General features: G+C 47.9%; 1 protein-coding gene across 1 annotated transcript in view; it reads right to left on the bottom strand.

The window, feature by feature from the left end:
* Positions 1 to 2026: 2026 nt before the first annotated feature.
* Positions 2027 to 15672, bottom strand: part of Map4 (microtubule associated protein 4) — a 122929-nt gene continuing 109283 nt past the window's right edge. The window contains 8 exon segments of the mRNA XM_013116989.3: positions 2027 to 2272; positions 2397 to 2586; positions 4012 to 4124; positions 6255 to 6336; positions 10715 to 10807; positions 12689 to 12802; positions 14915 to 15207; positions 15315 to 15374. Of these exon segments, the coding sequence (XP_012972443.1) occupies positions 2265 to 2272; positions 2397 to 2586; positions 4012 to 4124; positions 6255 to 6336; positions 10715 to 10807; positions 12689 to 12802; positions 14915 to 15207; positions 15315 to 15374 (953 nt within the window). The 3' untranslated portion in view covers positions 2027 to 2264.

Below are 15672 nucleotides of genomic sequence, written 5' to 3'. Positions count from 1 at the left end.
GGGATGGGATGTCAGGCAGCTTTATTGTTTAAATCAGTACAATTACAGACACAGGTAATGGCTAAGCCATGAGCAAACCGAAAGTACAGAAAGATCTCGCCCCCAAGCACGCAAAGTATACACATCACATGGCCTATATGGTCCTAATGGCCACATCAGCCTTCTTAGCTTCTGACTTCTGGGACCATCCCAGGGAGCTGGACCTCTACTGGATAGCTTAGGCCACCTTCCTGTCTCAAATCCTTTGGCCAATAGATTTGTCAATTTCAGCATCAAGGCCCCAGGATCAACATCAAGGTTAGCAAGTACCTTTATGCCCTCAGCCATCCACGCCCTGGCCCCACTGCTTCCTTCTTCCCTGTTCCATCGTGCTGCTTCTTGCTGAAGAAATACTGACACTGAAGGCTCCATCCAGCTTTCTACAGACAGCCTATGGGAGGAAAGCCACTCCCCGGCTCAGGCCGTCCTTTGCCACAGGCCCCTGCTATTCCTTGTGTGTGTCTGGAGAGCTAGGTGTCAAGATAATCTGAAAAGAAACTGCTGCCTCAAAAATGGGCCCAGGGATGACTTCCTTGGACAGAGAGAGAGATAGTACAGAACTCTTCCTGCTCAAGCTGCACCCAGAGCAGAGATGGAGGTTGTGTCAGGAGGAGGGCCAGGGGGGTCAGATCTGGGCCAGCCTCCTGACAGGCAAATCTGCACAGCAGAAAATGCCCCACCAGAGGAGCCCTTAGACACTCCCAGGCCATTTCACTACAAAGTTAGGTTTGAATCCTTTATTAGAAACCATGCAAACTTTAATACAAAAAATACAAGTGCAATAAGAATCTTGTGTTGATCTCATTCCCAGGGTTTTCTCAGCACTGCAGCCATCCCGCCCACCCATACATAGGCGACACTGGAGTGGCTGCACCACCACGACTGGCCTGGCCTCTCCTGTCCTCTCCAGTCACACCAGAAGGAAGGTGGGATGGCCTCAGTCTCATGAATTTAAATTTCCACACCTGATTCCCCACTGTTCACATGCATTCTGGACATCTCAGGCTCCCCGAGACATGAGGGCTTAGGTGCCTTGACCTGCAAGTGCAGGTCAGAGATTTCTGACCTTCATTTGTTTCTCCAGCCCTGGTTTTGTATCACACCCTGACCACTGGATCCCAGGGAATGAGACAACTCTAAAACCAGCCTCTTGGTTGGGGGGAGGGGGTTAAAAAAAAGCAGCATACGCACAATGTCAGCACAACCAGTTCCACTGGCCCACTCTAGCTGCCCAACTGCTCTCTAGGCAGTAGCCCGGCTTCTCGCTTCTCTTCCCACAGGGCCCAAAGCTGCCCATGGTAAGCGCAGCCCCAATGTCTGACAGCCTCCTCAGAGGAGACTCAGGACCTCCTCCCCTGCTTCCTTCACCACCTACCGAGAACTCTCATTTATACATGGCTTCAACCCACAGCAAACTACACCACCAGTTCATAGGTTATTGGGGAAAAAAGAATAAAACAAGAAAAAAGAAAAGTGAGACAGCAGCTACTCAGGTATGCTAAGCAGTGTGGACAAGGGCCAGTTGACCCCTGGTTAACTTGAGGCAAAAGGGCTTGGTACCACTTGCAGGGTGGCTTCCACTGTGGGGGGGGTCAAGGAAAAGGCAGTGGTTTAGGTTCCAGGGGATTCCGTCAGTGCTGGTTACCACCTGGAGTTCATCACCTCTACTAGTCCCTTGCAGTTGGACCAGGGAAAAGAGGGAGGGTTTGTCAGTTTCTTTTGGGTTTGGTCCAAAAAACCCAAACATAAGAGACTGGAACCCAGCACCCTGCCCACAGATCCCACAGAGATGCCAGCAGACTCCCACCTCTCCCTCCCAACTTTCTCCGAACAGCAGTGGTGCAGGGCTGGGATAGTGAAGTTGGAGCTGGGCCCACAATACGGTGAAGAGGTGAAGGCAGAGGGGCTGCTGCTGCCTTGAGCAAGCTAGGCAGAAGGGGAAGAGGCCTAACGGGCCGCCCAGCACCCAAGAGCTTACAAGTCTAGTAGACAGCCCGGGAAAGGGAGCCCAGGGCCCGGGGCCCCAAGCTTGGGCAGCCAGGGAAGTGGGGAGGCCGGGAGACAATGTCGGCCCCATGGTCGGTGCGGGCCCTGGCATTTGCCCGGAACGTCAGCCTGTAGGTCTCAATCTGCAGTGACACGTGAGGAGGGATGGGAGAGGGCAACAAAGGGGAGACAAGAGAGGGAACATAGGGGAGATGGAAGACGAGACCAGAATGTCATCATTAGATGCCTGGAAGATAAAAGGTCACTTTGTTAAAATTTAGGTCACACTCCAGTCATAAAACAAAGGAGTTCCAATTTCCAGCCAGTGACAGGGCCCCTGGCTGGCCCTTAGGCCAAGCCCAGCCACTTACTTGTCTCCTGGATCTGGCTGTCCAAGCTCTGGGGCTCCCTTTGGTCACCACCCCCTGACAGGGTGGTGTGGCCACTGAGGCCACTAGCTGAAGTAGGGGCGCCAGCATCAGGCGCAGTCTCGGGGATGGCCAGCTCCTCCCCAGCAGGGAGGCCCGGACACGGAGGGGCCTCACTGCCACCGCCCTCAGTCTACAATGAAACAGTGGGGGAGACAGTGGAGGGTCAGTCGGGGAGGGGGTGGGATGCATGATGGTGGTAAGGCTTCATGTAAAGTCTTCCCAACCCACACCCCCAAAACCACTGACTATACCAGGTGTCTACCCCCTCTTCCCTGACCAACGACTCTCAAGTCTGGAGCTGCTGAGTTAATGATACTCTTGGGAGTCTCATTATGGAACTCTGAATCTCATCAAGGCTGACACCAAACAAAACTTTGAAGAGCACACAACAGTGGACTAAGCCTGGCTGGGGAATAGAGGTGCCCCTGCCGACCAGAGCCAGTGCTGAGAGTATCCTTGGTAACTAAGTAGGCACTTGGCACGCTCATGTGTGTGGTAAGGTCCCCATTGTATAGCATCTTTTATGGCAGGTGTCATTCGGGGCACATGGACACAGAGGAAACAGGAAGAAGGTATCCAAAGAGGTACAGCCAGGAATAGTTATTTCAGGGGTTTAGAGCCCACCAGAAGGAAGCACAGCAGGGGTCAAGCAGAAAACAGTGGGAGCTCTTACTGAGCTGGACCACCATTTCCCAGAAAGCTCACCAGGCGACAGTAGAGACAGGCAAGGAGCAGAAGAGAAAAGTGGAAAAAGAAAGTAACACAAAACTTGGTACAGAAAAGCCTGAGTATGAATCTTGGGGAGCATTCACTTCTTGCTTTGGCCATGAATCAGACCCCAAGTCTGTAATGTCCCACTCAGTCTCAAGTCTGGGAGGTCAAACTCTAAAAGTAAAGTTCCCCAAAACCAGATGATGGGAGAAAAGGACAGCTGCAGAATGCCCAGCACTCAGTGAGACCATGCTCCCTGTTCCCTGCCCTCTTCCCCTGAGCATCGGCCCATTCGTGCTTGGAGCCTGTGAGCGGCTACCTGCACAGGTCCCCCACCCGCCCAGACACAGAATGAAGGAGAGATGGAGTCTTGGCACACAAAAGGTCTCACAGTACTGTGGAAAGGGCAGTGAGGAAAGAGGAGAGGCCCAGCCAGTGTCAGGATATACAAGTCTGTCTCTGTTCTTATGCTGTTCCAGAGTCTGGGGCAGGGTAGGCAACCAGCAGTACCCTGTCTCTGGCAGTTTAAATGACAGTCAGGTAGCTATGTGCCAGCTCACCACCTCACCTAGGCCCCAACCCACACTCCATCAGAACTGGCTGGGACGTGCCCAGTAAAGACCACAGCTCTCAGGAGCAGACACAGCCACCAGCTGAGAGGTGGCTGGGGCTCTTTGCCTCCTCTGCCTCACGCTAGACTAATGGTGGTAATGGAGACAGCAATGGTGTGACTGGACATGTGACTTTTGAAGAAACTGAGGGGCGGTGACAGTCCTGCTAAGTCCCATTCCAACTGCACGGTCCCCACACCACTCTAGCTATGCACTGGTGACCCACTCACTACCTTCACGGCACCTCCTGCAGGTAGGTGGCCAACATTATCAAGGGATCCCACTTTGGCCTGGGCCTTCTCCTTGAAGTTCAACTTCTGACTTTCAATCTTGACATCTCCTCCACCTGGAACAACAAAGGAACTGGTCACTAAGGGTGGAGAATACACCTGTAGCAGAGTCAGGAGCACAGACAAGAATCTGAGTCTGGTCATGGGTAGCTTTGTGTTTGTCCCTTCTAGAAACAAGGAAAATGAACCAGACCAGCTCCAGGGTGGTTCTGAGAACAAGAGAGGCAATGGCAATACCTCCCCTTGGAGGAAAGGCTGCTCTCAAAGCACCACTGCCCAGCCTGATAATGGCTTCTGACTCTCCAGGTTCCACTATTCTCCTAAGTGCTCCATCAGCCGGGTGCTTGACTGTTCAGTTACTCAAGTTGATGCTTGGTGAATGACAGGGAGAAGATATGGATACTGCCTGCTTAAGCCACAGAGGGAAAAGATGGAACAGTAAAATGGAAAGGGCAGATTTAGAGGTACGAGCTGAGAAAAGCTGACAGGGCCCAGTGCTCTCCGGCTGGGGCAGAAGTGAAGGATACTCGTGTACAAGGGCAAGGCGGAGCACGCCGCCAGACGAGAGCTCAAGGGAAAGGTGCACCCGGCGCGCATGACCTTCTGACCGTCCTGTCCGTCCTCTTCCACCTGCACTCAGCCCACACCTACTCAAGTTCCTGACAAACTACCCAGGTTTCCTCCCCACTGTAGAGCTAGCCCTGTCAACACCACGCCTTAACTCCCTTAGTGCCATTAGGGCAAGAGCTATCTCAGAAATGGATTTCCGAGATACAAATAACAGTGTTTGGTCTCCCACTGAAGAATACAGTCTAAATTGGATATCACAGACCTAGTACTTGGAAGGATAAGTAGGAGGATTGCTAAAAGCTCAAAAACACAACAAAACCAAGAAACAAAGTAGCCTGGAGCCTACTGAGGAGAGGAAAACTTCAAATTTAACTGTCCCAGGAGCTGATCTCAGAGGACATCGATCAGCTCTGGCACCAGACCACACAGCCCTTGGCGGAACCAGAGCATGAGCCAGGGTAGTGCTTAGGCTCTTCTCCGAGGCCTCAGTGATGCTGCCAGAGGGAAAGCCACTGGAACAGCTAGTAGATGCTCAGGGTCAGGCAGCATTCCAAAAGTTTTCTCTTCTGTCAAGGCTGGACATCAAGGAGTCTCTGCTTGGGGGCTTCATTTGTTACAGGATCTTCATCGAGTCTGAAGCATCACCCACTCCTTCAACACTACCTCCCAGCATGCTATCTGGGGGGCTGGCCCAGGTCAATAGTGCCAGGCACACAGCATACAAAACTGCCAGGCACAGGAAGTAAATATCACCAAGGGAACAGCTGTGCAAATGGCCTCAACAAACTGTTCCTCCTCCAACAGTATCCAGCCACTATCTCTGGCAGGGTTAGAAAGCTGTGCTGTCTCTACCAGGCACCCTGGGTGGGAGGTAATGCGGAGTTTTTCTTTCTTCCTTCCTTCCTTTCTGAGGGGAGGGGTTTGAGACAGGGTTTCTTTGTGTAGTTTTGGAGGCTGTCCTGGAACTAGCTGTGTAGACCAGGCTGGCCTCGAACTCACAGAGATCTATCTGCCTGCCTCTGCTTCCCGAGTGCTGGGATTAAAGACATGCACCACCACCTCCAGGCCTTCTTTTTCACGTGTATGTGGTATGTGGTGGCATGCATGTGTATGTGCAGGTGTGTGGGTTCGCATGTTCGTGGAGGCCCAAGGTTAAGTGTCAGAAAATTTCTTCAAAGGGTCTCTCAACTGAACCCAGAACTTGCAAATACAAAATACGGCTTGTCTAGCTCACCAGCTAGCTCTGGGGGTACCGTCTACACCGTCCAAGCATGGGAATTACAATCTGGCTACTATGCCCATTGGGCATTTATGTGCATTCCCGAGAACCCAAGTCAGGTCTTCATGTAGCACTTTTTTTTTTCATGTAGCACTTTAATTACTGTGCTGCCTCTCAGAACTGGCTCAAAGTTGTTTTGTTGTTGGGTTTTTTTGTTTTTTGTTTTTTTGAGACAGGGTTTCTCTATGTAGCCTTGGCTGACCTAGAACTCACAGAGATCTGCGCCTCTGCCTCCTGAGAGCTGGGAAGAAAGGCGTGCACCATGGTTGCCTGGCTCTGGCTCAAACCCGTCCCACCTACCCCAAGAAGTCTCAGCACCGCAGGCAGAGACACTCACCAGGCTTGTGCTTGATGTTAGCTTTGGACCCACACTTGGAGGAGACCTTGGAGATGTCTACTTTCTTGTTCTGAATCTGAACCTAAACAGAAGAACAGAAAGCAGATATCCTCAGAGAGAAGACACAGGTCATGGATGAGCTCCCTTGGTTATGCCCATTTCAACTCTAGTCAAGGTCAAGGCCACATCCTAAAATGATTACATGAGCCTGTTATCAACTGTTTATCTCTAACCCCATTCCCCTGGCCCAAGTCTTCCTTTCCACCCTCCAGAACCGTACCTCTTTGCAGGGTACAAACACCAAAATCAAGGCTCTCCTACAATGTCCATCAGGTTTCATCTCAAAACCTTACCTACCAAGTAACTCCTTGCCCATGGAAACCTAAACTAACACTGAATTTCTTTCCAGTGCTTTTCAATGTACATCCCCCAGATCAGTGTGTGGCCATGTGTATAGCTTTTGGACCCCTACAGGCTTCACAATACAGTCAGTCTCCCAGGAATACAAAACTGCACAAAGGACCACAAAACGATCTGTACTAAGTACACACATCTACCCCATCTACTCAGCACTTAGGTATTTCCTATCTCTGCAAAAGGATAAAGTTACCAATTTAAATCTTTTTACATTTTACCTTAAAAAGATGCATTTTTATTTTTGTGTTTGAGTATTTTGCCTGTATGTTTTATCTGTGCATCATTTATATAACTGGTACCCACAGAGGCCAGAAAGGAGGAGTCCTAAAACTAGAGTTCTAGATAGTTGTGAGCTCTCATGTGCGTACAGAGAATCAAATAACCACTGAACCATCTCTTTCCAGCCACACTTGGTATATTTCATACAAACAACAAGTAATGTCACAGGACAGCAGTATCCTCCCTCAGCTAGCAACAGATTTTGTCATTTCGACACATACTCAGCCTTCAGAATGCTGGGATTACAGTACCATATATAATGGAGCTATGATTATTTTTCAGACTAATTTTTAAATGTGCTTGTTAGCCATGGAAGATATGTACTTTCCCAGGAATACTTGTTCTTTTCAAGCAGTCAGAGTGCTACAGGTACAGTCCCGTGTGCCCCTACGGTCTGTGCCTGCAGGCTGCTCTCATCATGGACATCATAGGCTTTCATTTAAAGATATTATATCTGTTTAGAAAATAATCAAAAAAGAATGGACTGCCTGACAAGATCATGTTCCCCATGCAGGCTGTGCTGGCACACACCTCTAGTCCCAGCACTCCAGGAGCCAGCTGGAACTCCATGAATTCCGAATCACCCATGTTTTGTTTTCCTTTGAAAGATGGCCTCACATTAACATAGACTGCAGTGAACACCTGATAATCCAACTCTAAGGCCATCTTCCTGCTTCAGGAAACCTCAGAAAGCGCACATCCTCATCTGGTTGTTCCTTAAACTAGCCCACCAATGTATACTAAAGCCAGGATGGCTATCTATCCCAGAGATCTCCTGTGGTAAATTAACACAAACAAGCCACTGTCAGTCTGGACTAGGCTCTTTTCAAATGTGAAGTTACACTAGAGGTCTTCCTTCATCTCCTAACTATACTTCAATGAAAGAAGAGCCAGCAAGGCAGAGTTATGAATAAAAGACATATTTTTGCCCAAAATTAAAGGGTTGCTGGCAGTCTCATGATGATAAATTCTTCTGATGCCACAAACATGACTGATGGCTGACAGAGCATCATGCCAAAATGTGAGAGAAAAATGTAAACTTAAATCAACTTAAAGAAAACTTCAGGGCAAAGGAATACTAAATGAAAACACAGGCAACAAACAGCAAAATTAACATTCCATAAAAGAGGATGGAACTAGGGAGATAGCTCTGTGGTAAAAGTGATAGCCACACAATGTACGGACCTGAATTCAAATCTTCAGATATCATATAAAACCTAGATTCATGGCACCAGCAAATTCATAGAGAAGGGAGGCAGAAGCAGGAAAATCCCTGGAAGCTCCTCAGTCTGTCTGCGGTAGGCAGCAGATAAAAAAAATGGAAAAATCTCATCTCAAACAAGGCAGAGAGCTCAACCAAGGCTACCTTTCATCTCTACATGTGTTGTGGCTTGAGTACACACATGCACAGAGGGAGGCAGATCTCTGAGTTCAAGGCCAGCCTGGTCTACAGAGGAAGTTCCAGAACAGCCCCCAAAGCTACACAGGGAGGGGAGGGAGGATGGAGGGTAAAGAAAAAGGTGCAAGTGGCAGTAGTGCACACCAATGTTCTCAGTACTTGGGGAGGCAGAGGCAGGCAGATCTCTTGAGTTTTGTTGATTTTATTCCTTTATTATTTGAGACAGTGTTTTTCTTTTTTTTTGGTTTTGCACGACAGGGTTTCTCTGTATTGTTTTGGAGGCTGTCGGTCCAGGCTGGCCTCGAACTCACAGAGATCCGCCTGCCTCTGCTTCCCGAGTGCTGGGATTAAAGGCATGCGCCAACATCGCCCGGCGAGACAGTGTTTTTCTATGTGGCCCTGGATGTCATGGAACTCAATACATAGACCAGGCTGGCCTTGAACTCCTGCCTATCTCTTAAAGGAACACCTTCACATACAACCAATTATATAGTCCAACCCTCTACCCTGTTCTGCCTGTGAGTTTTCACAGGTCATGACTGGTCTGTGACATCCCCTACACCAATACATGCTGTTGAAATGAGCTGCCCATAGGTCTGAGAGCACTTACTCTCCCCATTATCAGGGTGATAGAAAACCCAAATTACCATAAAATCTTATGTTGGGACCAGCTACACACAGAAGCAGCTGAAACCCAATAGATGAGCACATGACTTCCTCTTTTTCCCAATGTTCGCTGGGTGTGCAGCTTGGGAACACTTGGGGAACACTATGCCTGTGATTCCAGTACTAGAATGTGGATACAGCAGAATCCTAAGTTTGTGAATATGCCCTCCCCCCAGCCAAAGTGGAAGAAATAGTAATTATTCATTGTTCCATGTATGGAGTGTATTCATCATAGTCTACATAGTCTGCTGTGATCTTCCAGTGCTGCCTATGTATGACTTCAATTCTTTTTTTTTTTGGTAGGGGGAATGCACTTTTCAGGAGGCTATCTTGAGAAGAAAGAGGATTTTTTTTTTTTTTTTTTTGGTTTTTGAGACAGGGTTTCTCTGTATTGTTTTGGAGGCTGTCGGTCCAGCCTCCCGAGTGCTGGGATTAAAGGCGTGCGCCACCACCGCCCAGCCGAGAAGAAAGAGGATAGTAGAAAAATTTTTGATGGTGTTTTCAGGTTGGAAGGTGAGGGCAAACAGTAGGTTCACAAAGTTAGGATTCTGCTGTATCTATCTTCTGAGTACTAGAATCACAGGCATGTGACACCACACCTGGTTTATGCCATGCTGGGGATTGAACATATGGCCCCATGAACGCTGGGCAAGCACTTTAACAGACACATACGCTGAAACCCCAAAACACTAACTTTTGCCACATGCAGAAAAAAACTAATTCCTTAGAATTCCTGCTCACTCACACGTCTACCCAGGCTAAGAACCCAAAAATAAAAGTACATGCTGTCTTTCAAAGTCTTAGTCACTGCAGCCTACCTCAGCCTAGTGCCAAGCATGGGGAATCTGACATGAAGAACCACTGAGCCAGGGGGTTGACTGGGGGAAAGAACACTCCTGGCTGCATTCTTCAAAATAAAACTTCAAGGAGGGAAGCAGGGGTGCAGAGTGAAAGCCAAAAGGAAAGTACAACAGCCCAATTCAGGCTGGTGAACTGAAGATAAACCCACATGGGCCAGTCTCTCTTGAATGGGAAGCAAGGGCAGGTGCCATGTGGGTGGCCCTGTATGTGGTGTCCCTGGTACAGCAATGCAGACTTCCAATTATCTAGGCACCATCACAGGAACAAGTAGGAAACACCCACCGAATGATGATGACCCCTTGAGCTGTTTGCCCAGACCAGAAGTTCTTGTGAGCCGTTTCACCAGTACCCACAACGCCCAACAGAGGCAAAGAGCTAATGTGTACAGCACTGGGATGACAAGGGAGATGCTTAGATGGGACAGACAGAAAGAGAAGACAGAAGGAAGAAAGTGAGCAGGAAAAAAACACAAAGGAAGAATACAGATAAAAGCCACAGTGGTAGGGTGAAATGCTGGTTAATACTAATTTTGTAATGTTAAAGATTAAGGACAGGCCTTAGCAGGATATGGGTACATGTCTTGGAGAAGGGATCCCCCCAGGGGCTGCCCAGGCACACAGTCAAGCATGTATATCCCAAACAATGGGAGCTTTAGGGGATTATTAGGACACCCACAACATATGTATGTCTCCAGCTCCCATCTCTTGGTAGGCCTGCTTCTTGGCAAGAGCCCAATCCAGACCACTATGATTCTATCACAGAGGGAAAGTAGCCCTCTTGCCAGGGTTTCCCACAGAGGCTATGCCTCATATGCCAAATGACCAGAGTTTATACTTACATTGCCACCTCCAGGGACATGCTTAATATTGTCCTTGGAACCACACTTGGATTGAATATGGCTGTAGCTCACTTTTTTGGAGACTATCTGGACCTGGAGTGTTAGAGAACAGAGAGAGAAAAAACAAAAACAAAAACAAAACAAAAAACACAAAGGGAGAGGGCTAGTTAGAACTTACACAGAGTAGGTGCACAAGTGATCACAATGCCAACAAAGAATGTCCTTACCCTTTGTCCACACTTTTGTTAGAACAGGGGTGGAAAATACAAGAAAAGGAATGGGAAAGCAAGGAAGGGAGTAGTAACAACAAAAGCTGAGCAGTGCTGTGTGGCTGTCCCCACTGCTCCTGGGGGATGTGCTGTGGTTTCTAAGACTCAACAGGCCCCTGATGCCCACTCAAATACTGCCCCAACTTCTCGTCCAGACTCTTCTCTGAAGAATGGATACAAGGTCTCTAGCGTTTCCCAGCAAGGATATTGATGCTCTGGGCCAGTTTCTGGAACTTGCAGCCAGACTCAGCCCAGAAACAAAAGCTGCTCTAAGAACTGTTGGGCAGCTGGCTAACAGCACAGATCTGATAACAACAGGAAGGAAGACAACTGTTGATAGAAACGGGCAAATGGATACAGAGTCCGGAACCACAGACTCCGTACCTGGCACCCTTCACCCATCTACTTCAGGCTTTCAAGAAGCAGCAGGACTCCTGCTGCGTCAGAAAATTTCCATCCAACACTCTGTGATAGACAAAGAGGGACTTCATTTTCATGGTCTGACTATGTGGATAAGCAAGCCTGGGGTATCAGACCCCAAATTCCCGATTCTCCTGTTTCACCCAGAACACTGGCAGGATTATAGCCAGCCCACCTGTCTTTACCATCCCCTGAATTCTCTAGATGTACAACAGAACATACCAAAATGGTGCTACAGTGATGTAAAATTCAGGAGGGCACAACCATGATGCATGGCAACACCCTAGCCTGGAACTGAGTAACATACATGGTCTTTCTTTGGCTCTCAAGAATAAATACTTCTAGGTCCTCCCCCTACCCCCAAACTAGGGAACCTTTGCAAAAGAAATGCTGAGCATAGACACCACGCTAGGAACTCTAATTCAGACACCTTACCATGTTCTTATTTCTTAACTTCCTTCATGACCTTAACAGTGGATCACTGTTAGTAAACTACAGTGAGGTATCTAAACAATGGGACTACATGTTTTTTTTTTTTAGTGATGACCCACCAGAAGTCACAATGCAGCTTTCATTACCCCACTATCCCCACCACAGCAGTTCCTGGGGTTGAGAGACTACCTATCTTGGTCCTTAACGTCCAGAGCCCAGGAAACCCACCTGCCTGCTATAGCAGGTGCCTATTTTTCAGTGTGCGAAAGTCACAACAAAGATGGGTTTCAGTTTCCCAATGCCCTTCAGCAGACACTGCATTCCCTACAGGGTGGTTTTCCACCATGGATGAGAATCCTAATATCCAGCTAAGAGATGAACTGGGGGAGGGGATATCATGATACAGCTCGGTAGTAGTGTACCAAAGCCTTGGGTTTAAAGGGCATCTCCAGGAAAAATAAAATAAAAAAGACCAGGGAGCCAGCAACTTCTTCATGAGGTCAGAACAGGGATGCAGGGGTCTGTGCACTGCCACTATCATCTTCTGAGGAAGAACCGAGAATGGCAGATTTGTGTGCACACTACGTGAGTTTCAAATCTCAGGGAAGTGACTGACAGTTTGCAAGTTCCCTTCATCAAGTTGAGTAAGTATCCCCGAATGGGGTATAAACTTACAACTTGTTAGCTTTCAGGGTTGATATAAAAACTGTGGGATGGCTGAGTCATTAACTAAAGGAAGAAGCAGGAACCAGTCAAGAAGCAGGAACAAAGTAGAATAGAATGGAAAATGATTCAGGCTAGAAGAATGATGTTACCATTTTACCTCAAAGAGGTAACCCTAAATAAAACTCACTTTCCCAGCAGGCGGTCTCTGTGCACTCCCAATGGAGCCAGCTGCTTTAGTGACTGCATTAGATTCGGGCTTTCCAGCTGTGGCAGCTGCCTCTGTTTTTTTCTCTACTTTGGCCTGGATGAAGATAAAGGGGGGGGGGGCAAATTTCAAACAAAGATGACAGCCCAAATGCCAAGGAAGAAGGTAGGAGAGAAGAAAAAAACAAAACAAAACAAAACAAACAAACAAAAAAAGAAAACACCCCACAACAAACCAAGGCCAGGATGCCAGGCAGAAAGAAGCAGGCCACACTTGCCCCTAGGACAACACATCCTAGACTAGACTAGATCCTCAGAGATCCCTAAGCAAGGGGCACAGGCAGAGGAACCACAGGCCAGAGCTGAAATAAAGAGGAGATCATGCATTGATGGAGAAGAGATTCAAGAGTAAGAAGATCAAATTGCTGTTTTTTGTGAGCATGTGTGAGACTGTCATTTTATATCCCAGGGCCTTCTTGACTCTGCTATCCAAATACATGTTCACAGCCACTAATTAAGACAAGCATGGCATTCATCAGGTTCACTCCAACAGACAGTCCAATCACCAGCCCAAGTTACTTAGACTCTCCTCAGCTTTCACAGCATGAAAAACTACGAAGAGCAAAGATGGGGAGACACGTCATCTGTGGCTCAGTCTGGACCCTGGGCTGGTTGTTCACGGCAACCACTGTTTACCACCAAAACCAACCCTAAGGCCTCATCCTAGAATAATCAGTTTGTCGTGATTTTTTTGCCTTATTCTTGTTCCTACTCAATTAAAAAAATTTTTTTACATGTATGAGTGAGCTGCATACACACACCATGTGCATGCCTGGTATCCACAGAGACCAGAAGAGGGTACTGAGCTCACTGGAACTGAAGTTACATACAAATGTTTGATGTGAATCACAAATGTAGATTCTGGGAACTAAACCTGGGTTCTTAATTAATGAGTCCTCTCTCTAAGACTTTTGGGTTAACAAAATTTAAGTATCTTACTCTGGATGCTGACAGAATAGTTCAAGTGCTAGCAAAGGATGTAACTGAGACTGTAACTACTCCAGACTCAGGTGAAATCAACTACCAATTCTTCCACATTCTGGGTTCCCAACAGCTGCTAACACTCAACGCATAATCTGGTTGATCATGCAACCAGAATATTCTTTTTTAAAAGTTATTTTAAAAACCTTTTATGTGCATGTATGCATATAAACACTTGTGCCACAGCACATGTATGAAGTCGGAAGAAAACATGTAGGACTACGTTTTCTCCCTTCACCACAGGGTTTATGTGGATCAAATTCATGTTGTCAGGTTTGATGGCAGGTGCTTTTATCTCACAGATCCTCCTGCCTCTGCCTCCTTCTAGTAGAATTCAAGTTGGGCTACCACACCCAGCTTCACAATTTTCTCAATATGAAGCACTGTGGTTTAGGAAAGCCAGAGTGTGGAGCCCATTCTTTGTGGAGAGATGCCTTGCTTAGCTAGGGGGAGTTGGGGGGGGGGACAGGGACACACACACACACACACACACACACACACACACACACACACACACACACACACACACACACACACACACACACACACACACACACGGCTTGGTCCTGTCTCAACGAGGTGATGGGACAGGCTTAACTGACTTCCCAGAGCAGACCTTACCCTCTAAGAGAAGCAGATGGATGGTGAGGTAGGGAGAGGGGAGGGAGAGCAGGAAGAGAAGATGGAGGGGAAACAGGAATTGGAATGTTAAAAAAAAAAAAAAACCCAAGTGTGTATGGTTCATTTCAAAGCACAGCTTCTCTTGGACACTAGAGGGCATCTTGGTTTCTTTGAGACAGACTCCTCCCACATCATGGGATGAAGAAATAATTGTTTCCAGTGTCTCTTACCCTCATAGGTTCTGAAGCTCCCTCCATGCTCCCTAACCCTGCGGTGGCTGGCTTCACAAACTCATAGTGATTCTTCTCTTCTCATTATAGGCAGGAACCACTACATCCACTTTCTAGAAATCTTGTAAAATAGAAGACTCCACTGCCCAAAGAAAAGTGTACACTGAAACCCCAACACACTGAGCAGAAGCTCCTTGTATCGATATGGGAAGAGAAAGGAAGAAGAGAACTCAGCCTGGTACTGAATGCAAGGTGCCTGGATGTGGCAGAAGAGCAGCAGAAGTCCGCAGGCTAAGATCCCCAGCTCCTGGACTCACCCGACCTCCTCCAGGCTGGTGCTTCATGTTCTCTGTGGACCCAATCTTAGAGCGAACACTTTTCAGACCAGAGGCAGAGGCAGTGGGGGCCAGGCGGTTCAGCCTGGGAGCAGAGGAACTCGGTTTAGCTGGGATGGGCTTCTTGTCCACAGAAGGAGCTACAGAAGGCCGGGAAGGTGCAGATGTGGGTTTGACTCGAGTGGAAGTCATTCCTGCTGGGGGTGCTGCCCCAGTGGGAGTGGTGTTTCTCTTCACAGAACTGGCAGGGTTGGTCTTTGAGCGACTCAAGTCAGCTGCAAAGAAATGAGAAGCAGCAGGAGTTCATGGGAAAATAGGGGAAGCCTTAGAGTAGGGGAAGTAAAGCAGGCTCATTAGGCTTTGTTAGATAATTGAATATTACCTGGTGCAGACTTGGCAGTCATCCTTTTGACATCAGCAGCTTTTCCCTCAGTCTTTGTGGCTGCACAAACAAAGCAGTATTTTTAACAAGATGACATGCTGAGATTCATCATTCACCTGACAATCACAGAATGTCCACTCTGAGCCAGACAGTGGTGGCACAAACATTCAATCCCAGCACTCAGGAGGCAGAGGCAGGCGGATCTCTATGAGTTCGAGGCCAGCCTGGTCTACAAAGTGAGTTACACAGAGAAATCCTGTCTCAAATAAACAAACAAAGCAAAACAAAAACCCCAAAATTAAATAGCCACATAAAGACTGTGTGTTCACAGTACCCAAGGCCAGGACTGTATCCCACT

The sequence above is a fragment of the Mesocricetus auratus genome, unplaced genomic scaffold (assembly GCF_017639785.1).
Source record: "Mesocricetus auratus isolate SY011 unplaced genomic scaffold, BCM_Maur_2.0 Super-Scaffold_100691, whole genome shotgun sequence".
Classification (NCBI taxonomy): Eukaryota; Metazoa; Chordata; class Mammalia; order Rodentia; family Cricetidae; genus Mesocricetus; species Mesocricetus auratus.
The sequence above is the reverse complement of the archived record's forward strand: the minus strand, read 5'-3'. Positions and strand labels throughout refer to the sequence as shown.